Raw genomic sequence first — 25260 nt, 5'->3', positions numbered from 1 at the left:
CCATTGCAGACACTGCAAAGCTCCAGGCAGACATCAACCAAATCTTTCAGTGGGCTGCAGAAAACAATATGAAGTTCAACGATGAGAAATTTCAATTACTCAGATATGGTAAACATGAGGAAATTAAATCTTCATCAGAGTACAAAACAAATTCTGGCCACAAAATAGAGCGAAACACCAACGTCAAAGACCTGGGAGTGATCATGTCGGAGGATCTCACCTTCAAGGACCATAACATTGTATCAATCGCATCTGCTAGAAAAATGACAGGATGGATAATGAGAACCTTCAAAACTAGGGAGGCCAAGCCCATGATGACACTCTTCAGGTCACTTGTTCTATCTAGGCTGGAATATTGCTGCACACTAACAGCACCTTTCAAGGCAGGTGAAATTGCCGACCTAGAAAATGTACAGAGAACTTTCACGGCGCGCATAACGGAGATAAAACACCTCAATTATTGGGAGCGCTTGAGGTTCCTAAACCTGTATTCCCTGGAACGCAGGAGGGAGAGATACATGATTATATACACCTGGAAAATCTTAGAGGGACTAGTACCGAACTTGCACACGAAAATCACCCACTACGAAAGCAAAAGACTTGGCAGACGATGCACCATCCCCCCAATGAAAAGCAGGGGTGTCACTAGCACGTTAAGAGACCATACAATAAGTGTCAGGGGCCCGAGACTGTTCAACTGCCTCCCAGCACACATAAGGGGGATTACCAACAGACCCCTGGCAGTCTTCAAGCTGGCACTGGACAAGCACCTAAAGTCAGTTCCGGATCAGCCGGGCTGTGGCTCGTATGTTGGTTTGCGTGCAGCCAGCAGCAACAGCCTGGTTGATCAGGCTCTGATCCACCAGGAGGCCTGGTCTCAGACCGGGCCGCGGGGGCGTTGACCCCCGGAACTCTCTCCAGGTAAACTCCAGGTAAACACTGGCCGATTCCCACCAAGGCAGGGTGGCCCGAAAAAGAAAAACTTTCACCATCATTCACTCCATCACTGTCTTGCCAGAAGGGTGCTTTACACTACAGTTTTTAAACTGCAACATTAACACCCCTCCTTCAGAGTGCAAGCACTGTACTTCCCATCTCCAGGACTCAAGTCCGGCCTGCCGGGTTCCCTGAACCCCTTCATAAATGTTACTTTGCTCACACTCCAACAGCACGTCAAGTATTAAAAACCATTTGTCTCCATTCACTCCTATCAAACACGCTCACGCATACCTGCTGGAAGTTCAAGCCCCTCGCACACAAAACCTCCTTTACCCCCTCTCTCCAACCTTTCCTAGGCCGACCCCTACCCCGCCTTCCTTCCACTACAGACTGATACACTCTTGAAGTCATTCTGTTTCGCTCCATTCTCTCTACATGTCCGAACCACCTCAACAACCCTTCCTCAGCCCTCTGGACAACAGTTTTGGTAATCCCGCACCTCCTCCTAACTTCCAAACTACGAATTCTCTGCATTATATTCACACCACACATTGCCCTCAGACATGACATCTCCACTGCCTCCAGCCTTCTCCTCACTGCAACATTCATCACCCATGCTTCACACCCATATAAGAGCGTTGGTAAAACTATACTCTCATACATTCCCCTCTTTGCCTCCAAGGACAAAGTTCTTTGTCTCCACAGACTCCTAAGTGAACCACTCACTCTTTTTCCCTCATCAATTCTATGATTCACCTCATCTTTCATAGACCCATCCGCTGACACGTCCACTCCCAAATATCTGAATACATTCACCTCCTCCATACTCTCTCCCTCCAATCTGATATTCAATCTTTCATCACCTAATCTTTTTGTTATCCTCATAACCTTACTCTTTCCTGTATTCACCTTTAATTTTCTTCTTTTGCACACCCTACCAAATTCATCCACCAATCTCTGCAACTTCTCTTCAGAATCTCCCAAGAGCACAGTGTCATCAGCAAAGAGCAGCTGTGACAACTCCCACTTTGTGTGTGATTCTTTATCTTTGAACTCCACGCCTCTTGTCAAGACCCTCGCATTTACTTCTCTTACAACCCCATCTATAAATATATTAAACAACTTCGGTGACATCACACATCCTTGTCTAAGGCCTACTTTTACTGGGAAATAATTTCCCTCTTTCCTACATACTCTAACTTGAGCCTCACTATCCTCGTAAAAACTCTTCACTGCTTTCAGTAACCTACCTCCTACACCATACACTTGCAACATCTGCCACATTGCCCCCCTATCCACCCTGTCATACGCCTTTTCCAAATCCATAAATGCCACGAAGACCTCTTTAACCTTATCTAAATAATGTTCACTTATATGTTTCACTGTAAACACCTGGTCCACACACCCCCTACCTTTCCTAAAGCCTCCTTGTTCATCTGCTATCCTATTCTCCGTCTTACTCTTAATTCTTTCAATAATAACTCTACCAAACACTTTACCAGGTATACTCAGCAGAGTTATCCCCCTATAATTTTTGCACTCTCTTTTATCCCCTTTGCCTTTATACAAAGGAACTATGCATGCTCTCTGCCAATCCCTAGGTACCTTACCCTCTTCCATACATTTATTAAATAATTGCACCAACCACTCCAAAACTATATCCCCACCTGCTTTTAAAATTTCTATCTTTATCCCATCAATCCCAGCTGCCTTACCCCCTTTCGTTTTACCTACTGCCTCACGAACTTCCCCCACACTCACAACTGGCTCTTCCTCACTCCTACAAGATGTTATTCCTCCTTGTCCTATACACGAAATCACAGCTTCCCTATCTTCATCAACATTTAACAATTCCTCAAAATATTCCCTCCATCTTCCCAATACCTCTAACTCTCCATTTAATAACTCTCCTCTCCTATTTTTAACTGACAAATCCATTTGTTCTCTAGGCTTTCTTAACTTGTTAATCTCACTCCAAAACTTTTTCTTATTTTCAACAAAATTTGTTGATAACATCTCACCCACTCTCTCATTTGCTCTCTTTTTACATTGCTTCACCACTCTCTTAACCTCTATCTTTTTCTCCATATACTCTTCCCTCCTTGCATCACTTCTACTTTGTAAAAACTTCTCATATGCTAACTTTTTCTCCCTTACTACTCTCTTTACATCATTATTCCACCAATCGCTCCTCTTCCCTCCCGCACCCACTATCCTGTAACCACAAACTTCTGCTGAACACTCTAACACTACATTTTTAAACCTACCCCATACCTCTTCGACCCCATTGCCTATGCTCTCATTAGCCCATCTATCCTCCAATAGCTGTTTATATCTTACCCTAACTGCCTCCTCTTTTAGTTTATAAACCTTCACCTCTCTCTTCCCTGATGCTTCTATTCTCCTTGTATCCCATCTACCTTTTACTCTCAGTGTAGCTACAACTAGAAAGTGATCTGATATATCTGTGGCCCCTCTATAAACATGTACATCCTGAAGTCTACTCAAGAGTATAACTAGATTTAAATTGACAAAATAAAATTCAAAATTAAAGTACCAAAGTAAGAAATAACAATGGCAATGACTTGGTTATAATATGATAGTAAGATGGTAGACAGGTACACAGGTACAAAGGATAATATAAAGGTTGGAGTTGAATATACAAACTTGAAAATTTGGCAACAAAATGTTATGAAAAGTATAAAATAATGATTAATGTACAAAAGTAAAATTGACTGGTAGTAAATATGGTGTTTAATGACATTGGGCAGCTGGCTCCCACACACAGACGACAAGGAGATGGTGGACGTGGTCGCCTTTGGAGTGAGGAGACTGAGGAGCCTGTGGTGGAGTCAAAATTGGAGCTGACGTCTCCCAAGTTGCCTGCATCGCAGGTGGTACAGCAGGATTTTGGGGAGGACCAGGTGACAGCAGATGTGGAGGAATTGGATGCGACATTAGCATCGGTTCTGCATAACATGTTCCCATCTCCGGATGTGGTCTCCATGGCTGTGCCGTCGGCCAGTCCGGAGCTCATGTCCGGGGCAGTTGAGCAGCAGGAGGCAGTTGTTGGTGCTGGTGAGGTTGGCAGGGACGTGTCGACCTCTGGTCGGAAGGCATTGACGAAGGTGGTGGTGGAGGTTCATCGTGTGGACACCCTGGTCGCAAACATGGAGGAGGACGCTGGGACGAGGAAGAGGGCGGCAGCAATGTCGGACCCTGACGACGTCCTGATGCCGGCTCAACGTCCAGGGAAGAGGGCATCAGTAGACGGGGGGCGGTGTGCTAGTGGAGGTGAGCAGCGACAGCAGGTGGTGTCAGGTGGCACGGGTGTTGTGCGTGGAGAGCAAGGCAAACGTGGTCCCCAGGGCCCAGGTGGGCTTGCAAAAGTAGTAGTGGGGCAGCATGGGAGGAAACCTTAGCCACCAATAACCGGCAGTGCTGGTTAATGGCTTGTGTCTTGGGGCGCCAGTTTGTGTGCGCCTTGAGGGCAGGGCATGTGCCCAGTATAGGATTATGCCACTGGTGTATGTATGAAATTTGGACTATTTTGTTATGTTGTAATATTATGGGGTGGGGTCTGTGTGGATTGAGTGTATTGTATATTATACCTATGTATTAACACTATATAAAAATATGTACTGTATCAAAGAGATAAGATGTTTTCATTTTCTTTGTACTTGTATGTTAGGTTGAAGATAGGTTTGGGTGAGTAGCGCAAAAGGGGGGGGGGGTGAGGTTTCCCACACATTTGTGCTGGGGAGACTTTTAGTGATAGGGGATTTGCGACCTAGCTGCCAGGGAGTGTGGACGTGCCTCGCGCCTCTCTCCTGACAGTCTAGCAAGCTAACCAGTGATGTCATGGCGGTTAGCGTGCGGAGGTGGGTGAATACCATTGGTATAGAGCTTATTCGGGGGGCGATTACGCCTGAGAATGCACAGGTATTGCTACCCAAGATTATCCGTGACACTTATGGTATTGAGACCGAGGATTTGTACTGCGTGGCTTTAAATGGCGCCTACTGAATATTTGTGAAACTACTCAAGGAGCCAGTGTATGAGGAGCTGGTTGAGCAATTCCAAGATATCTGCTTAGATGTGTCCCCTGCAGTGCGTGTGCGTATGGCAGATGTCTCACGACAATACACGTGGGTAAAACTGCACAATGTGCCCTTCGAGGCCGATGCAATGGATCTCCGCAGTGTTTTCAGCAGATACGGAGTGGTACACATGGCAAAACATGGCAAGTGGGAGGCTGGGGAGTATGCTGGTCTCCATGAAGGTATGTTTACCCTTAAGATGTCTCTTCGCCAGGCCATACCATCGTATGTGTACCTTAATGACTTCCGCACGAAGGTCATGGTGTCGTATGCTGGCCAACGACAGACGTGCCACCTCTGCGGAGCCTATGATCATATGGCGGTAGCGTGTGGGCAGTGAGGGCAGGCCAGGAGGCCGGCCGGTGCAGCAACAAATGACATTGGGCAGGAGGCTCCCACACATAGACAACAAGGAGCTGGTGGACGTGGTCGCCTTTGGAGTGAGGAAACTGAGGAGCCTGTGGTGGAGTCAGAATTGGAGCTGACGTCTCCCGAGTTGCCTGCATCGCAGGTGGTACAGCAGGATTTTGGGGAAGACCAGGTGACAGCAAAAGTGGAGGAATTGGATGCAACATTAGCGTCGGTTCTGCATAACATGTTCCCGTCTCCGGATGTGGTCTCCACGGCTGTGCCATCGGCCAGTCCGGAGCTTGTGTCCGGGGCAGTCGAGCAGCAGGAGGCGGTTGTTGGTGCTGGTGAGGTTGGCGGGGGCAAGTCAACCTCTGGTCGGACAACCCCTGTGGACACCTCGGTCACAAACATGGAGGAGGACGCTGGGACGAGGAAGAGGGCGGCAGCAATGTCGGACTCTGACGACGTCCTGATGCCGGCTCAACGTCCAGGGAAGAGGGCATCAGTAGACGGGGGGGGAGGGCGGTGTGCTAGTGGAGGTGAGCAGCGACAGCAGGTGGTGCCAGGTGGCACGGGTGTCGTGTGTGGAGAGCAAGGCAAACGTGGTCCCCAGGGCCCAGGTGGGCTTGCAAAAGTAGTAGTGGGGCAGTGAGGGAGGAAACCTTAGCCGCCAATAACCGGCAGTGCTGGTTGATGGCTTGTGTCTTGGGGCTCCAGTTTGCGTGCGCCTTGAGGGCAGGGCATGTGCCCGGTATAGGATTATGCCGCTGGTGTGTGTATGAAATTTGAACTATTATGTTATAAATAACAAAAAAGGCACAATACCGTGACTGGAACGATACACAAATAACCCGCACATAAAAGAGAGAAGTTTACGACGACATTTCGGTCTGACTTGGACCATTGACAAAGTCACACTAACCAGAAGTGGAGCAGGACGGCTATATATAGGCAGGAAGAGGTGGTGGTAGTAGTAGTAGTAGTAGTACAAGAATGGCGTGTAATACCGACAAGGTGAAATTAAGACACATGCGCAACACCCGGGCATCCCTATCGTAGACGTTTCGCCATCCAGCCAGCCACTGGATGGCGAAACGTCCACAACAAAGACAACCAGATGCCGCACATGTGTCTTAATTTCATCAGTAGTTGTAGTAGTAGAAGAGGTAGTAGTAGTGGTAGTGGTAGAAGTGGGAAATAAGGAGAACGAGCCAGTCAAATACAAAGGAAGGGGAGCACTGCAAGAGAGCTAGGTGCCCACTGAGTGAGAGCAAGCGCACAGAGGTGAGTGAAAGGGGAAGTGGTGAAATAAATGAAGAAGGAACAGAAACACGAGACAGAAGAGAGAAAGACAACCCAGAGGAGAAAAGGAAAGAGGAAAGGGGAAGAGGGAGAAGAAAAAGAAAAAGAAAAAATGAGGAGTCAGGTTAAGTCACGGGTGTTCTGAAGTTTGGAGCATTTTACAATGTAGTGGGAGAGGAAGGCATCTACAGAGACGAAGCCAGGGCTAAGGTTCATACAAGGAAAGTTGTGTATTAGAGAGGATTCAACTAGACGGCGACTGTTCGAGTTGGAAGTAGGGAAGACAGTTTTATCAGTAGACCAGTCAATAGGATGGCTATGATCTCTGACGTGACAGAAAAGAGCATTGTTAGTGTCGGCAAGCCTAACACTATTTTTGTGCTCCCTAAGTCTGTCAGAAAGAGATCGACCAGTTTCTCCGAAGTATTGAAGAGGACAGGAGGAGCAAGAAATAGAGTAGACACCAGGAACATCTGCAGAGGGAGGAGAGGTATGAACGAGATTAGTGCAAAGAGTGTTAGTCTGGCGGAAGGTAAGCTTGATGTCTAAAGGGATGGAGAAAATTGTTGAGATTAGAAAGACCGGAAATGTAGGGAAGGCAGAGGATAGAAGAGTTCCCAGGAGTAGAGAGTTTGGGAGAGAAAAAATTGCGTTTGGCACATGAGAGGGCAGAGTCTATGAAATGGGAAGGGTAGCCAAGACGGGAAAACGAATTATGAAGAGTGGAAATTTCTGCTGGAAGGAACTGAGGATCACAGATGCGGAGGGCACGGAGAAAGAGGGAGATAAGAACAATTTTCTTGACAGGGGAAGCATGATAGGAAAAGTAGTGAATGTACATGCCACTGTGCATAGGTTTTCGGTAAATGGAAAAGGAAAAACCTGTATCTGAGCGGTAGACATGGACATCAAGGAAAGGAAGCAAGGAATTAGATTCCCATTCAGCTTTAAACTTAATGGAAGGGGCAAGATTATTAAGAGCTTCAAGAAAAGGTTGGAAGAGACTGGAGTCATGAGGCCACAGAGCAAAGATGTCATCCACATAGCGGAGCCAGAGTGAAGGTTGCACATCGAGGGTAGGAAGAAGAACAGTCTCGAAGTATTCCATGTAAAGATTAGCAAGGACAGGAGAGAGAGGAGAGCCCATAGCGACACCGAAGGTTTGAGAATAATATTTCCCTTGGAAGGAAAAGAAGTTAGAGTCCACACAGAGGCGGATAAGATCAAGAAAGACATCAGTAGGTATAAGGAGATGAAGAAACCCTTCATGGGCCTTCTCTCTAAGGAAATCAAGGACATCATCAAGAGGGACATTGGTGAAGAGGGACTCAATGTCAAGACTAAGCATCTTACAGGTTGGGAGAGAGTGAACCCGTTCAATGAAGTCTTGAGAGTGACGGAGGTGGGCAGGAGAAAAAGTACCAAGAAAGGGAGTGAGGGTTTTGGCCAGCCAAGAGGCAAGAGTATAAGAGACAGAACCTCTAGAGGATATGATAGGATGAAGAGGAATATCAGGTTTATGAGTTTTGGGAAGGCCATAGAAATAGGGAAGAGAGGGACAGATGACACGAAACCATTGAACAAGGTCAAAGTCAGGAGGACAGAGGTCAGAGAGAGTCCTTAATTTTTTGTTAAAAGTTCTCTTGATGCGATCAAGAGGGTTGGAAACGAGAGGAGTGTAGGTACGTGAGTCAGAGAGCAAGACATCAAGGATAACTATCGAATTACCTTTGTCAGAAGATAGTATGACAATGTTAGTGTTGGATTTAAGAAAAGAAAGGGCAAGTTGGTAACGGCGTGGAAGGTGGTGATTCTTAGAAAACAGACTAACAAGAGCAGGAAGGAGAGCGCCACGAAAAGTGGACAAGTCAGGAAGATTACGGGAGCGAGATTGACAAAAGGAATCAAAAGAGCTAATCTGGGAAATACCAGCGGGAGGAGTAGACTGTTCTTCTTCCTACCCTTGATGTGCAACCTTCACTCTGGCTCCGCTATGTGGATGACATCTTTGCTCTGTGGCCTCATGACTCCAGTCTCTTCCAACCTTTTCTTGAAGCTCTTAATAATCTTGCCCCTTCCATTAAGTTTAAAGCTGAATGGGAATCTAATTCCTTGCTTCCTTTCCTTGATGTCCATGTCCACCGCTCAGATACAGGTTTTTCCTTTTCCGTTTACCGAAAACCTATGCACAGTGGCATGTACATTCACTACTTTCCCTATCATGCTTCCCCTGTCAAGAAAATTGTTCTTATCTCCCTCTTTCTCTGTGCCCTCCGCATCTGTGATCCTCAGTTCCTTCCAGCAGAAATTTCCACTCTTCATAATTCGTTTTCCCGTCTTGGCTACCCTTCCCATTTCATAGACTCTGCCCTCTCATGTGCCAAATGCAATTTTTTCTCTCCCAAACTCTCTACTCCTGGGAACTCTTCTATCCTCTGCCTTCCCTACATTTCCGGTCTTTCTAATCTCAACAATTCTCTCCGTCCCTTAGACATCAAGCTTACCTTCCGCCAGACTAACACTCTTCACACTAATCTCGTTCATACCTCTCCTCCCTCTACAGATGTTCCTGGTGTCTACTCTATTTCTTGCTCCTCCTGTCCTCTTCAATACTTCGGAGAAACTGGTCGATCTCTTTCTGACAGACTTAGGGAGCACAAAAATAGTGTTAGGCTTGCCGACACTAACAATGCTCTTTTCTGTCACATCAGAGATCATAGCCATCCTATTGACTGGTCTTCTGCTAAAACTGTCTTCCATACTTCCAACTCGAACAGTCGCCGTCTAGTTGAATCCTCTCTAATACACAACTTTCCTTGTATGAACCTTAGCCCTGGCTTCGTCTCTGTAGATGCCTTCCTCTCCCACTACATTGTAAAATGCTTCAAACTTCAGAACACCCGTGACTTAACCTGACTCCTCATTTTTTCTTTTTCTTTTTCTTCTCCCTCTTCCCCTTTCCTTTTCTACTCTGGGTTGTCTTTCTCTCTTCTGTCTCGTGTTTCTGTTCCTTCTTCATTTATTTCACCACTTCCCCTTTCACGCACCTCTGTGCGCTTGCTCTCCCTCAGTGGGCACCTAGCTCTTTTGCAGTGCTCCCCTTCCTTTGTATTTGACTGGCTCGTCCCCCTTATTTCCCACTTCTACCACTACCACTACTACTACCTCTTCTACTACTACTATTACAACTACTGATGAAATTAAGACACATGTGCGGCGTCTGGCTGTCTTTGTTGTGGACGTTTCGCCATCCAGTGGCTGGCTGGATGGCGAAATGTCTACGATAGGGATGCCCGGGTGTTGCGCATGCGTCTTAATTTCATCTTGTCGGTATTACATAACATTCTTGTACTACTACTACTACTACTACTACTACTACTACCACCACCTCTTCCTGGCTATATATAGCCGTCCTGCTCCACTTCTGGTTAGTGTGACTTTGTCAATGGTCCAAGTCGGACTGAAACGTCGTCGAAAGATTCTCTCTTTTATGTGCGGGTTATTTGTGTACTATTACGTTATGTTGTAATATTATGGGGTGGGGTCTGTGTGGATTGAGTGTATTCTATATTATACCTATGTATTCACACTGTATAAAAATATGTACTGTATCAATGAGATAAGATGTTTTCATTATCTTTGTTTTAGTATGTTCGGTTGAGAATAGGTTTGGGTGAGTAGCACAAAGGGGGGAGGGGTGAGGCTTCCCACATGTTTGTGCTGGGGAGACTTTTAGTGATAGGTGTCCTTACCTGCAGTGAATTATTTATATGTGCTGAATGTATTTCAGCTCGTGGTGATGTATTGATTGTTTTGATATACAGTGGACCCTCACCTAACGTTGGCATCACATAATGTTAAATCTGCCTAGCGATACATTTTAACGCAAAATTTTTGCCTCGCCTAGCGCTAAAAAACTCACTCAATGTGATTCGTCCAAGACGCATCCATATGCGGCCTGAGCCAGCCTTACTTGTTCTGCCAGTGGCACTGTTTACAAGCCAGCCTCCGCGGTAACATCCAAGCATACAATCGGAACATTTCGTATTATTACAGCGTTTTTAGTGATTTCACCTGCAAAATAAGTGACCATGGGCCCCAAGAATAAGGGTGAGAATTACTATGAATATGAAGAAAGAGATCATTGCTAAGTATGAAAGTGGAGTGCGTGTCTCCGAGCTGGCCAGGTTGTACACAAAACCCCAATCAACCATCGCTACTACTGTGGCCAAGAAAACGGCAATCAAGGAAGCTGTTCTTGCCAAAGGTGCAACTTTGTTTTCGAAACAGAGATCGCAAGTGATAGAAGATGTTGAGAGACTGTTATTGGTGTGGATAAACGAAAAACAGATAGCAGGAGATAGCATCTCTCAAGCGATCATAAGTGAAAAGGCTAGGAAGTTGCATGAGGATTTAATTAGAAAAATGCCTGCAACTAGTGATGATGCGAGTGAAATTAAGGCCAGCAAAGGTTGGTTTGAGAGATTTAAGAAGCATAGTGGCATACATAGTGTGATAAGGCATGGTGAGGCTGCCAGTTTGGACCACAAAGCAGCTGAAAAATATGTGCAGGAATTCAAGGAGTACATAGACAGTGAAGGACTGAAACCTGAACAAGTGTTTAATTGTGACGAAACAGGCCTGTTTTGGAAGAAAATGCCAAGCAGGACCTACATTACTCAGGAGGAAAAGGCACTCCCAGGACATAAGCCTATGAAAGACAGGCTTACTCTGTTAATGTGTGCCAATGCTAGTGGTGATTGCAAAGTGAAGCCTTTATTGGTGTATCACTCTGAAACTCCCAGAGCGTTCAGGCAAAACAATATCCTCAAGGCTAATTTGTGTGTGCTGTGGAGGGCAAACAGTAAGGCATGGGTCACTAGGGACTTTTTCTATGACTGGTTACACCATGCATTTGCCCCCACTGTGAAAAATTACCTAATTGAAAATAAATTAGACCTTAAGTGCCTCCTGGTGTTAGACAATGTCCCTGGTCATCCTACAGACTTGGCAGAGCGACTTTGTGGGCACATGAGCTTTATTAAGGTCAAGTTTTTACCTCCTAATACCACTCCTCTCCTGCAACCCATGGACCAGCAGGTCATTGCAAACTTCAAAAAACTGCATACAAAAGCTCTGTTTGAAAGGTGCTTTGTAGTGACCTCAGAAACTCAATTGACTCTAAGAGAGTTTTGGAGAGATCACTTTAATATCCTCAATTGTGTAATTGAGGAATGCAGAGGAGAGAGAGAGATTTTGGGAGATGTTAAGTGAATGTATAGGAGCCTTTGAACCAAGTGAGAGAGTAATTGTGGTAGGGGACCTGAATGCTAAAGTAGGAGAAACTTTTAGAGAGGGTGTGGTAGGTAAGTTTGGGGTGCCAGGTGTAAATGATAATGGGAGCCCTTTGATTGAACTTTGTATAGAAAGGGGTTTAGTTATAGGTAATACATATTTTAAGAAAAAGAGGATAAATAAGTATACAAGATATGATGTAGGGCGAAATGACAGTAGTTTGTTGGATTATGTATTGGTAGATAAAAGACTGTTGAGTAGACTTCAGGATGTACATGTTTATAGAGGGGCCACAGATATATCAGATCACTTTCTAGTTGTAGCTACACTGAGAGTAAAAGGTAGATGGGATACAAGGAGAATAGAAGCATCAGGGAAGAGAGAGGTGAAGGTTTATAAACTAAAAGAGGAGGCAGTTAGGGTAAGATATAAACAGCTATTGGAGGATAGATGGGCTAATGAGAGCATAGGCAATGGGGTCGAAGAGGTATGGGGTAGGTTTAAAAATGTAGTGTTGGAGTGTTCAGCAGAAGTTTGTGGTTACAGGAAAGTGGGTGCGGGAGGGAAGAGGAGCGATTGGTGGAATGATGATGTGAAGAGAGTAGTAAGGGAGAAAAAGTTAGCATATGAGAAGTTTTTACAAAGTAGAAGTGATGCAAGGAAGGAAGAGTATATGGAGAAAAAGAGAGAGGTTAAGAGAGTGGTGAAGCAATGTAAAAAGAGAGCAAATGAGAGAGTGGGTGAGATGTTATCAACAAATTTTGTTGAAAATAAGAAAAAGTTTTGGAGTGAGATTAACAAGTTAAGAAAGCCTAGAGAACAAATGGATTTGTCAGTTAAAAATAGGAGAGGAGAGTTATTAAATGGAGAGTTAGAGGTATTGGGAAGATGGAGGGAATATTTTGAGGAATTGTTAAATGTTGATGAAGATAGGGAAGCTGTGATTTCGTGTATAGGGCAAGGAGGAACAACATCTTGTAGGAGTGAGGAAGAGCCAGTTGTGAGTGTGGGGGAAGTTCGTGAGGCAGTAGGTAAAATGAAAGGGGGTAAGGCAGCCAGGATTGATGGGATAAAGATAGAAATGTTAAAAGCAGGTGGGGATATAGTTTTGGAGTGGTTGGTGCAATTATTTAATAAATGTATGGAAGAGGGTAAGGTACCTAGGGATTGGCAGAGAGCATGCATAGTTCCTTTGTATAAAGGCAAAGGGGATAAAAGAGAGTGCAAAAATTATAGGGGGATAAGTCTGTTGACTAGGTAGTAGGTTGGTAGACAGCAACCGCCCAGGGAGGTACTACCGTCCTGCCAAGTGAGTGTAAAACGAAAGCCTGTAATTGTTTTACATGATGGTAGGATTGCTGGTGTCTTTTTTTCTGTCTCATGAACATGCAAGATTTCAGGTAAGTCTTGCTACTTCTACTTACATTTAGGTCACACTACACATATATGTACAAGCATATATATACACATCCCTCTGGGTTTTCTGCTATTTTCTTTCTAGTTCTTGTTTATTTCCTCTTATCTCCATGGGGAAGTGGAACAGAATTCTTCCTCTGTAAGCCATGCGTGTTGTAAGAGGCGACTAAAATGCCGGGAGCAAGGGGCTAGTAACCCCCCCTTCTGTATAAATTACTAAATTTGAAAAGAGAAACTTTTGTTTTCCTTTTTGGGCCACCCTGCCTCAATGGGATATGGCCGGTTTGTTGAAAGAAAGAAGAAGAAGTCTGTTGAGTATACCTGGCAAAGTGTATGGTAGAGTTATTATTGAAAGAATTAAGAGTAAGACGGAGAATAGGATAGCAGATGAACAAGGAGGCTTTAGGAAAGGTAGGGGGTGTGTGGACCAGGTGTTTACAGTGAAACATACAAGTGAACAGTATTTAGATAAGGCTAAAGAGGTCTTTGTGGCATTTATGGATTTGGAAAAGGCGTATGACAGGGTGGATAGGGGGGCAATGTGGCAGATGTTGCAGGTGTATGGTGTAGGAGGTAGGTTACTGAAAGCAGTGAAGAGTTTTTACGAGGATAGTGAGGCTCAAGCTAGAGTATGTAGGAAAGAGGGAAATTATTTCCCAGTAAAAGTAGGCCTTAGACAAGGATGTGTGATGTCACCGTGGTTGTTTAATATATTTATAGATGGGGTTGTAAGAATAGTAAATGCGAGGGTCTTGGCAAGAGGCGTGGAGTTAAAAGATAAAGAATCACACATAAAGTGGGAGTTGTCACAGTTGCTCTTTGCTGATGACACTGTGCTCTTGGGAGATCCTGAAGAGAAGTTGCAGAGATTGGTGGATGAATTTGGTAGGGTGTGCAAAAGAAGAAAATTGAAAGTGAATACAGGAAAGAGTAAGGTTATGAGGATAACAAAAAGATTAGGTGATGTAAGATTGGATATCAGATTGGAGGGAGAGAGTATGGAGGAGGTGAATGTATTCAGATATTTGGGAGTGGACGTGTCAGCGGATGGGTCTATGAAAGATGAGGTGAATCATAGAATTGATGAGGGGAAAAGGGTGAGTGGTGCACTTAGGAGTCTGTGGAGACAAAGAACTTTGTCCTTGGAGGCAAAGAGGGGAATGTATGAGAGTATAGTTTTACCAACGCTCTTATATGGGTGTGAAGCATGGGTGATGAATGTTGCAGCGAGGAGAAGGCTGGAGGCAGTGGAGATGTCATGTCTGAGAGCAATGTGTGGTGTGAATATAATGCAGAGAATTCGTAGTTTGGAAGTTAGGAGGAGGTGCGGGATTACCAAAACTGTTGTCCAGAGGGCTGAGGAAGGGTTGTTGAGGTGGTTCGGACATGTGGAGAGAATGGAGCGAAACAGAATAACTTCAAGAGTGTATCAGTCTGTAGTGGAAGGAAGGCGGGGTAAGGGTCGGCCTAGGAAAGGTTGGAGGGAGGGGGTAAAGGAGGTTTTGTGTGCGAGGGGCTTGGACTTCCAGCAGGCATGCGTGAGCGTGTTTGGTAGGAGTGAATGGAGACAAATGGTTTTTAATACTTGACGTGCTGTTGGAGTGTGAGCAAAGTAACATTTATGAAGGGGTTCAGGGAAACCGGCAGGCTGGACTTGAGTCCTGGAGATGGGAAGTACAGTGCCTGCACTCTGAAGGAGGGGTGTTAATGTTGCAGTTTAAAAACTGTAGTGTAAAGCGCCCTTCTGGCAAGACAGTGATGGAGTGAATGATGGTGAAAGTTTTTCTTTTTCGGGCCACCCTGCCTTGGTGGGAATCGGCCAGTGTGATAATAAAATAAATAAATAATTGTGTAAACCTTATAGGTAAGGCTTGGGAGGGAGTGATTAAGAGGGCCTTGAACTCTGCTTGGAAGAAACTGTGGCCAGAATGTGTAGACAAAAGGGGTTTTGAAGGATTTGAAGCTAACCCTGAGAAGTGTATGCCAGTTGAGGAATCGATTGTGGCATTGGGGAAGTCCTTGGGGTTGGAGGTTAGTGGGGAGGATGTGGAAGAGTTGGTGGAGGAGGACAATGAAGAACTAACCACTGATGAGCTGCTAGATCATCTTCAACAGCAAGAGGCCAGACCTGAGGAAACTGCTTCGGAGGAGGGAAGAGAGAAATTGAAGAAGTTGCCTACTTCAAAGATTAAGGAAATATGTGCAATGTGGCTTAAAGTGCAAACCTTTATGGATGAAAATCACCCTCAGACAGCTATTGCAAGCTGTGCTGGTGACTATTACACTGACAATGTTGTGAAACACTTTAGAAATGTCATAAAGGAACGAGAGGTACAGACCTCTATGGACAGATATGTTGTGCGACAGAAGTCCAGTGACTCTGAAGCTGGACCTAGTGGCATTAAAAGAAGAAGGGAAGTAACCCCGGAAAAGGACTTGACACCTCAAGTCCTAATGGAAGGGGATTCCCCTTCTAAACACTAAGACCATCAACACTCTCCCCTCCTCCCATCCCATCAATCATCACCAGATCTTCAATAAAGGTAAGTGTCATGTAACTGTGCATGTCTTCTTCAGTTTGTGTGTATTAAAATTAATATTTCATGTGGTAAAAAAAATTTTTTTTTCATACTTTTGGGTGTCTTACACGGATTAATTTGATTTCCATTATTTCTTATGGGGAAAATTAATTCGCCTAACGATAATTTCACCTAACATTAAGCTCTCAGGAACGGATTAATAGCATTATGGGAGGGTCCACTGTATATCTAAGCCATGACTGGTATTAGCACACTGTTCAAGCAATATTGTGGTTGTGTAATACACTGTGTTGGACGAGCACGACAACTGTAATGTTAATGTATATATGCCATCATGTCTGTAAGATTGATGCAGGTTGCTGTGGCAAACCTGTTTGCTTTAGAATAGGAGGGGATAAGGAGGGGGTGTTGGGAGCCCACACGGGGTTGTGTGTGGGGTGAATTATTGAGCAATGGAAGGTTAGTGCATCTGTTGCTGAATAGGTCCTGCATTTTACCTTTACTATTCTGTACTGTTTCCAATAAAATATATAAAAAAAAACCTGTATATATCAAGTAATGCCAGCTGGTGTACGTGTATATATCAAGTAATGCCAGCTGGTGTACGTGTATATATCAGGTAACCCCAGCTGGTGTACCTGTATATATCAAGTAATGCCAGCTGGTGTACCTGTATATATCAAGTAATGCCAGCTGGTGTACATGTATATATCAGGTAACCTCAACTGGTGTACCTGTATATATCAAGTAACGCCAGCTGGTGTACCTGCATATGTCAAGTAATGCCAACTGGTGTACCTATATATATCAAGTGATGCCAACTGGTGTACCTGTACATATCAAGTAATGCCAGCTGGTGTACCTGTATATATCAAGTAATGCCAACTGGTGTACCTGTATATATCAAGTAATGCCAGCTGGTGTACCTGTACATATCAAGTAACGCCAGCTGGTGTATCTGTATATATCAAGTAATGCCAGCTGGTGTACCTGTATATATCAAATAATGCCAGCTGGTGTACCTGTATATATCAAATAACGCCAGCTGGTGTACCTGTATATATCATTTATATTAGTAAACATCTGTTATCAGATAAGTGAAAGAATCTCACATAATCGGATCTGTCACTAGGTTACTAAAAATTGTTTTTATTTTTTTTTAATATACAAGAAATGGCACAAGTACAGGTATTAGTAAAAAGTCTTTCTGGATACTGGAGACAAACTGGTACTGAGTCGATGATAGCTTGGTATAAAAACTAATGGTAAATCTAATCTAATTCCAGATATTTTTAATTAAAGCATTACACTCGGTTAGATTATTTAGTGAAAGTAGAGCAGGGGACACTGGTCTGCTCTGTCTTCACGCACTCTCTCCAAACCTGCCAGAAATTATTATAAAATACTGAGAATGCAAATTAAATATCATTTACTCACATACATGTGTGCACGTAGCCAACCTGGCTCATGTGCATGTGGAGGCTGGCTCACGTGCACGTGGAGGCTGGCTCATGTGCACGTGGAGGTTGGCTCATGTGCACGTGGAGGTTGGCTCATGTGCATGTGGAGGTTGGCTCATGTGCACGTGGAGGCTGGCTCACGTGCACGTGGAGGTTGGCTCATGTGCACGTGGAGGCTGGCTCACGTGCACGTGGAGGCTGGTTCATGTGCACGTGGAGGTTGGCTCATGTGCACGTGGAGGCTGGCTCATGTGCACGTGGAGGCTGGCTCATGTGCACGTGGAGGCTGGCTCACGTGCACGTGGAGGCTGGCTCACGTGCACGTGGAGGCTGGCTCACGTGCACGTGGAGGCTGGTGCTAAGTTATGTAAGAAGGCTGACTATTATCTTACCTTAAAGAGAATATTCCCCTCCTGCATCTGTGCCTTTCGCAGGCGGACCATGACGTCCATCTTGTGTCTTTCTATGGCCTTGAGGAGGTTGTCCCTGCTGATGGGCGTGGTGGTGGTGATGTTGGGGGTGGGTGTGGGCGTGTAGGAGGGTCGGGGTGGTGGTGGTGGTGGTGGCTGGGGTGGGTCTTGACGTCGAGCGTAGAACCTGGGTTTTCCTGCTCGAACCTCAATCTCTCGCACTTCTATAAAGGGTGAGGGAAGAGTACTTTCAGGAATATTGATATACTATTTGTTTATAATATTTTTGATGGATTTGGAAAGAGCTAGATATTGGTTTGTAGCTTCTTATGTTGGTGTTTAGTGAGTTAGTTACTTTGACAGCTTCATGCTCACTCTGACCCTCTTCCCTATACCGTGTATAAATTGCTTAATAATAAAGTAAACACATGAAATTGACTCACTGTAATGGAGTGCTCTGCTCGCGGCAGTGTAGTTGGTAGTGAGGGGCTGGTAGGTGTTGGCATCCACATAACGCCAGTACTGAACCCATAACAGGTACAGGTAGGCACTCATACCCAGGAACACCAGGTGGAGGAATACCCACACGCCCAGACCCACTACCCGCATCCTGAAGCCGCTCCTCCACCGCCACGCCTGCAACCCTGTCTAAGACGCGACAGAGGCGCTCACACACACATAAATAGCAAGACTACAATAAATGTTAAAAATTTTGATAATTTTCCTGTGATCTGTGTGCAATAAATGATGGGGATAATAGTATTTATAAAATCTCGTGTAGGTGTGTATCTTTTATGTGACTTTTAAAAAGTCTTGTGGCTCTCTTTGCATTGCAACCCACTATTGTAAATACAAAATCTCAATGTACTGTTTGCAAAGACATAAAATAAATAAATAAATAAACATGACAATCAATATTCTCTGTAATTTCCTTATACATGTATACCGTAAGGAGTTGTTTAAAGCTAAAATAAAGGAGACAATATAAAAGGGACTAAAATAATTTGTGGTGAACAAATAAAGTGATGATCAAATAATGGAGCTTGGGAATATGATAGTAGGTAGTACTTTAAAGGTAATTCTTTAAAGTTAGAATTATAATATAAAATTATAATATAAAAGGGACTAATATAAGTTGTGGTGAACAATAAAGTGGTAATCAAATAATTGCACTAAGGTCTAATATAATGACTTTTGTGGAGTCTATGTTTTGAGCTAGAATGAGCTATAGTACAACTAGATTTAATCTAATAATATAACAATACAAATTAGTGCCAGGAAGGAAAAAAAACTGGCAGGAAATGGCAGAAATCGTACACCAAATCCAGTCATTCCTGGAGTGGAACCACAGTCGATGGCCTCCACTCCAAACCAACAGATACAGATACTAATGCCGGAAAAAAAATCCCCCCCCAGTACCAACAATACCACCAGTCCGATAACATTCTTCTTTGCAAATATACAGGGTCTAAAGCCAGCAACAAACAACAAAATACCTTTCATCCGTGGACTGCTTGCAGAGGCAAAGGCAATGTTCGCGGCTTTCACTGAGACCCACATAAAGGATCACTTGGACAATGAAATATGGATCCCAGGTTACAACCTATACAGATGTGACAGAGTGAACAGGCAAAAGGGGGGGGTTGGCCTGTACATTGCAGAGTCACTTGTTTGCACAGAACTGCTTAATGCCTCAAATGACGTAGTGGAAGTTTTAGCAGTAAAGGTCGAGAACCAAAACCTAGTCATTGTGGTAGTCTACAAGCCTCCGGATGCAACATCCCAGCAATTCCAGGAACAGCTGTTAAAAATTGACCACTGTCTGGAAAATCTTCCAGCTCCTGCACCCAACATCTTGCTCCTGGGGGATTTCAACTTAAGGCACCTAAAATGGAGGAATATAGCAAATAATATTGTTGCAGTAATAACACCAGGAGGCAGCTCTGATGAAAACTCACACTCACACGAGCTTTTAAATCTCTGCACAAAATTCAATTTAAACCAGCAAATAATAGAGCCTACTAGACTGGAGAATACACTAGACCTCATATTCACTAACAATGATGATCTGATAAGAAATGTCACCATATCAAAAACAATATACTCAGATCACAACATAATTGAGGTTCAGACATGTATGCGAGGAGCCCCAGACCGACAAAATGAGACTAGTCACGAGGGAGCATTCACCAAATTCAACTTCAATAACAAAAACATAAAGTGGGACCAAGTAAACCAAGTCCTAACCGATATAAGCTGGGAAGATATACTAAGCAACACAGACCCAAACTTATGCCTAGAACAGATTAACTCGGTGGCACTCGATGTATGCACAAGGCTTATTCCTCTAAGAAAAAGGAGGAGTAGATGTAAAATAGAAAGAGACAGGCGCTCCCTTTACAGGCGACGGAAAAGAATAACAGAGCGGCTAAAAGAGGTCAATATATCTGAAATGCGCAGGGAGACACTGGTCAGAGAAATAGCAAGCATCGAACTTAAGCTAAAAGAATCCTTTAGGAGTCAGGAATCGCGGGAAGAACTAAAAGCCATAAATGAAATCGAAAGAAACCCAAAGTATTTCTTCTCCTATGCCAAATCAAAATCGAGAACAACGCCCAGTATTGGGCCCCTACTTAAACAAGATGGGTCCTACACAGATGACAGCAAGGAAATGAGTGAGCTACTCAAGTCCCAATATGACTCAGTTTTTAGCAAGCCGCTAACCAGACTGAGAGTCGAAGATGAAAATGAATTTTTTTATGAGAGAGCCACAAAATTTGATTAACACAAGCCTATCCGATGTTATCCTGACGCCAAATGACTTCGAACAGGCGATAAATGATATGCCCATGCACTCTGCCCCAGGGCCAGACTCATGGAACTCTGTGTTCATCAAGAACTGCAAGAAGCCCCTATCACGAGCCTTTTCCATCCTATGGAGAGGGAGCATGGACACGGGGGTCGTCCCTCAGTTACTAAAAACAACAGACATAGCCCCACTCCACAAAGGGGGCAGTAAAGCAACAGCAAAGAACTACAGACCAATAGCACTAACATCCCATATCATAAAAATCTTTGAAAGGGTCCTAAGAAGCAAGATCACCACCCATCTAGAAACCCATCAGTTACACAACCCAGGGCAACATGGGTTTAGAACAGGTCGCTCCTGTCTGTCTCAACTACTGGATCACTACGACAAGGTCCTAAATGCACTAGAAGACAAAAAGAATGCAGATGTAATATATACAGACTTTGCAAAAGCCTTCGACAAGTGTGACCATGGCGTAATAGCGCACAAAATGCGCGCTAAAGGAATAACAGGAAAAGTCGGTCGATGGATCTATAATTTCCTCACTAACAGAACACAGAGAGTAGTCGTCAACAGAGTAAAGTCCGAGGCAGCTACGGTGAAAAGCTCTGTTCCACAAGGCACAGTACTAGCTCCCATCTTGTTCCTCATCCTCATATCCGACATAGACAAGGATGTCAGCCACAGCACCGTGTCTTCCTTTGCAGATGACACCCGAATCTGCATGACAGTGTCTTCCATTGCAGACACTGCAAGGCTCCAGGCGGACATCAACCAAATCTTTCAGTGGGCTGCAGAAAACAATATGAAGTTCAACTTTGAGAAATTTCAATTACTCAGATATGGTAAACATGAGGAAATTAAATCTTCATCAGAGTACAAAACAAATTCTGGCCACGAAATAGAGCGAAACACCAACGTCAAAGACCTGGGAGTGATTATGTCGGAGGATCTCACCTTCAAGGACCATAACATTGTATCAATCGCATCTGCTAGAAAAATGACAGGATGGATAATGAGAACCTTCAAAACTAGGGAGGCCAAGCCCATGATGACACTCTTCAGGTCACTTGTTCTATCTAGGCTGGAATATTGCTGCACTCTAACAGCACCTTTCAAGGCAGGTGAAATTGCCGACCTAGAAAATGTACAGAGAACTTTCACGGCGCGCATAACGGAGATAAAACACCTCAATTACTGGGAGCGCTTGAGGTTTCTAAACCTGTATTCCCTGGAACGCAGGAGGGAGAGATACATGATTATATACACCTGGAAAATCCTAGAGGGACTAGTACCGAACTTGCACACGAAAATCACTCACTACGAAAGCAAAAGACTTGGCAGACGATGCACCATCCCCCCAATGAAAAGCAGGGGTGTCACTAGCACGTTAAGAGACCATACAATAAGTGTCAGGGGCCCGAGACTGTTCAACTGCCTCCCAGCACACATAAGGGGGATTACCAACAGACCCCTGGCAGTCTTCAAGCTGGCACTGGACAAGCACCTAAAGTCAGTTCCTGATCAGCCGGGCTGTGGCTCGTACGTTGGTTTGCGTGCAGCCAGCAGCAACAGCCTGGTTGATCAGGCGCTGATCCACCAGGAGGCCTGGTCACAGACCGGGCCGCGGGGGCGTTGACCCCCGAAACTCTCTCCAGGTAAACTCCAGGTAGCACCAGTCTCTCACTAGTAATTGCAATATGGTCTAATATAATGAATTTGGTATTGACTATAGTACAACTGAGTTTAATCTAATAATATAAAAAAGGCACAAGACTCTCAATTGTAATTGCACTAAGGTGTTATATAAGTTGTTTACAAGAATTAGAGTATAACTAGATTTAAATTGACAAGATAAAATATATAAGTTAAGGTAGCAAAAGAATAAAAAAAGTAGAAAAAAAATATATGAGGTAGTTGGTACTAGTTAGCAAAAGATAGTTAAGGCCTTGAACAATAATATAATTGAAATATACACTATTTGCACACACTATATAGTCAAAGATATGAAAACAATCTTAGAGTAGGAATTATAATATAAACTTATAATATAAAAATACAAATTGAAATGGTACTTGCAATTGCACTAGAGTCTGGTATAGGTTGTTGACAAGATCAAGAGTATAACTAGATTTAAATTGACAAAATATAATTCACAATTAAAGTACCAAAAGAATAATAGTAAAAAATAACAAGGGTAATGTCTTGGTTATAATATGATAGTAAGATGGTAGACAGGTACACAGGTACAAAGGATAATATAAAGGTTGGAGTTGAATATACAAACTTGAAAATTTGGCAACAAAATGTTATGGGAAGTATAAAATAATGTTTAATGTACAAAAGTAAAATTGACTGGTAGTAAATATGGTGTTTAATAAAATTTTAGTAAGTAATAATGATTACAAAAAAGTGAAAAAGTAATGTTTATTTCATTCAATATTGCACTGGTAGTTATACTAGAGGTTATATGGCAGCACAAGGTAATTAAGAGTACTCTAAGATAGTAAGTGTGGTATTAAAACAGGTAAAGGTAATTAGACAAGTAATGGTTATTAAATGTCAAAAATGTTAAGAGTAAATTGAAATTATAGTAAAAATGATAATTATTAATTTTAGTAAGTAATATCAATTGATAGTATTTAAAAAAATATGAGGTAATAATATGGACAGAGAAAGTATCAATTCAGCTAATGTTTAAGCAAACAATAGTAAATAAGAAAATTACATAAGGTGACTTATGCTTACTAGTAAAATCACAAAATGAGGTAGTTGATTATTTAATTACTAAGAGATTGTACAATGAAATTTGAACAATAATGGAGCAAAACATTCACTACACTACATAGGCTTTTAGGTTGGACATTGTTTAGTTATTCTCTGTAAGATTAGTATCCCTGAGAAATCGTGATTGTGTACAGTTGACCTACATTTGTTTTCCTAACAAAAATTTTCCCATCTCGTGTGAAGCATTGGTGTATTGTGTCATTATTCTCCCACTTAAGTTTTCCGACTCTATAAAGGAGGTTCTGACGTTTTTTGGTAAGACACTCGTTTATGTATACCTCTTTCTTTACTTTAATAGATGCAATAATTAAGTCTTTTTTCCTGTCATGTGAGTGGAATCTAAGCATAACACTTTTTCTACCATGGGATCCTAGTAACCTGGCTTCTTTTATTTCAGACTCTGGTACAATAACACTTGTTTGGTCCTTTATGATCTGCAGAGTAATTTCTTTACTGTTTGTTTGGTTCATATCACTGGGAAAAAGTGGACTGTTAACTATTACTGCGTCCGATAGTTTATCTTGCTCAGTTTTATCTTCTTGGAGAGCAAAGTAGTCACTGAACTGGTTATCTAAGTTGTTCTTCCAGTCTTTTACTGCTTCTTCAACCTTTGTATTAAGAGATATTATTTGTTGGGTATGGCTATCTATGACTGTTTGGATGGTCTTGTCACAGTTAGTCATTCCTGGTGTTGATAACTTTTGTTCAAGACTGAGGATTTTGTTCTCGAGTTGTGTCATCCTGGTGTCTTGTTCTGTTAGCGTCTCTCGAAGATTCATATTTTCAATAGCTAAGTTGGAGATGCATGTCTTTAGGGTATCTGGATCGTTGGTCATACCTGAGAGACTACTTGGTAGGTTGAATCCGGGGAAGAGAGGGGAGGATGGGCTGGTGGCAGCCATGTTTGTTGTTATTGTTGTGGTGTCGCCTTGAGCGGTGGTGAGTGGGGTGGTTGCTGGGCCGGCGTCCTCCTGGCTACACTTGTTGAATAGTTAATATGTTTATTATGCACCCCATACCCATCCTATGGGCGGTAGTCAAAATATTACAGAGGTATATAATTGGTCCAGGGACTGGACTCCAAAGTTTTGATAGTTGAGCAAGTTACAGAGGTAATGAACTCACAATTACAAAGGTAATGAACTCACAATTTACAAAGGTAATGAACTCACAATTTATACAGGTAATGAACTCCAGGTAGGTCTGGTCACAATCATGACAAGTTACAAATGTATTTACAGATTACAGAGGTATGTAATGGGTCCAGGGACTGGGCCCCCAAAGTTTTGATAGCTGAACTAGGTACAAGGGTAATGAGCTCACAAGTTACAAAGGTAATGAATCCTGTAAGAATGGTTACTTATGTTTATACATGGCTACAATCATGAACAAATTATAGAGTACTGAGCAATTCACACTTCCACACCCGGTCACAACTGTAATGAATTACTGGTGCAAATACTGATTGTTGAGACACACACACACACACTCATACACAAACTCATACACAAACTCATACACACACACACACACACACACACACACACACACACACACACACACACACACACACACACACACACACACACACACACACACACACACACACAGTGAATAGGGTACATTATTAACGAGAAGAAATTGAGGTGGATCTAGCCAGGACGTACATCGAGCTGGATCTACTCCAGGACGTCACATCGACCTGGACAATCTACACTGCTACAGCTGCACTACAAGTACTGTATCACCTATGAGTGGTTGTTTGGGTGTGGGGTCCAGGTTCCAATTTAACCGCCAAGCTGAATGTGAATGGTCTAACTCTCATAGCACGATAAAGAATAGGCACTCAAG

The 25260-nt window shown here is 43.4% G+C and overlaps 1 protein-coding gene across 2 annotated transcripts in view; it reads right to left on the bottom strand.

Annotated features, from left to right (window-relative positions):
- The window catches only part of SiaT (beta-galactoside-a-2,6-sialyltransferase), a 112233-nt gene that overhangs the window by 39931 nt on the left and 47042 nt on the right, over positions 1-25260 (bottom strand). The window contains exons 2-3 of one of the 2 annotated variants that reach the window (XM_070085259.1): positions 18257-18461; positions 17796-18037 (exon numbers count right to left, since the gene is read on the bottom strand). In XM_070085259.1, the coding sequence (XP_069941360.1) occupies positions 17796-18037; positions 18257-18422 (408 nt within the window). In that variant the 5' untranslated portion in view covers positions 18423-18461. Of the gene's footprint in view, positions 1-17795; positions 18038-18256; positions 18797-25260 lie in introns of those variants that run through there. The other variant, XM_070085260.1, reaches the window with a different exon arrangement.

The sequence above is a fragment of the Cherax quadricarinatus genome, chromosome 15, assembly GCF_038502225.1.
Source record: "Cherax quadricarinatus isolate ZL_2023a chromosome 15, ASM3850222v1, whole genome shotgun sequence".
NCBI lineage: Eukaryota > Metazoa > Arthropoda > Malacostraca > Decapoda > Parastacidae > Cherax > Cherax quadricarinatus.
The sequence above is the reverse complement of the archived record's forward strand: the minus strand, read 5'-3'. Positions and strand labels throughout refer to the sequence as shown.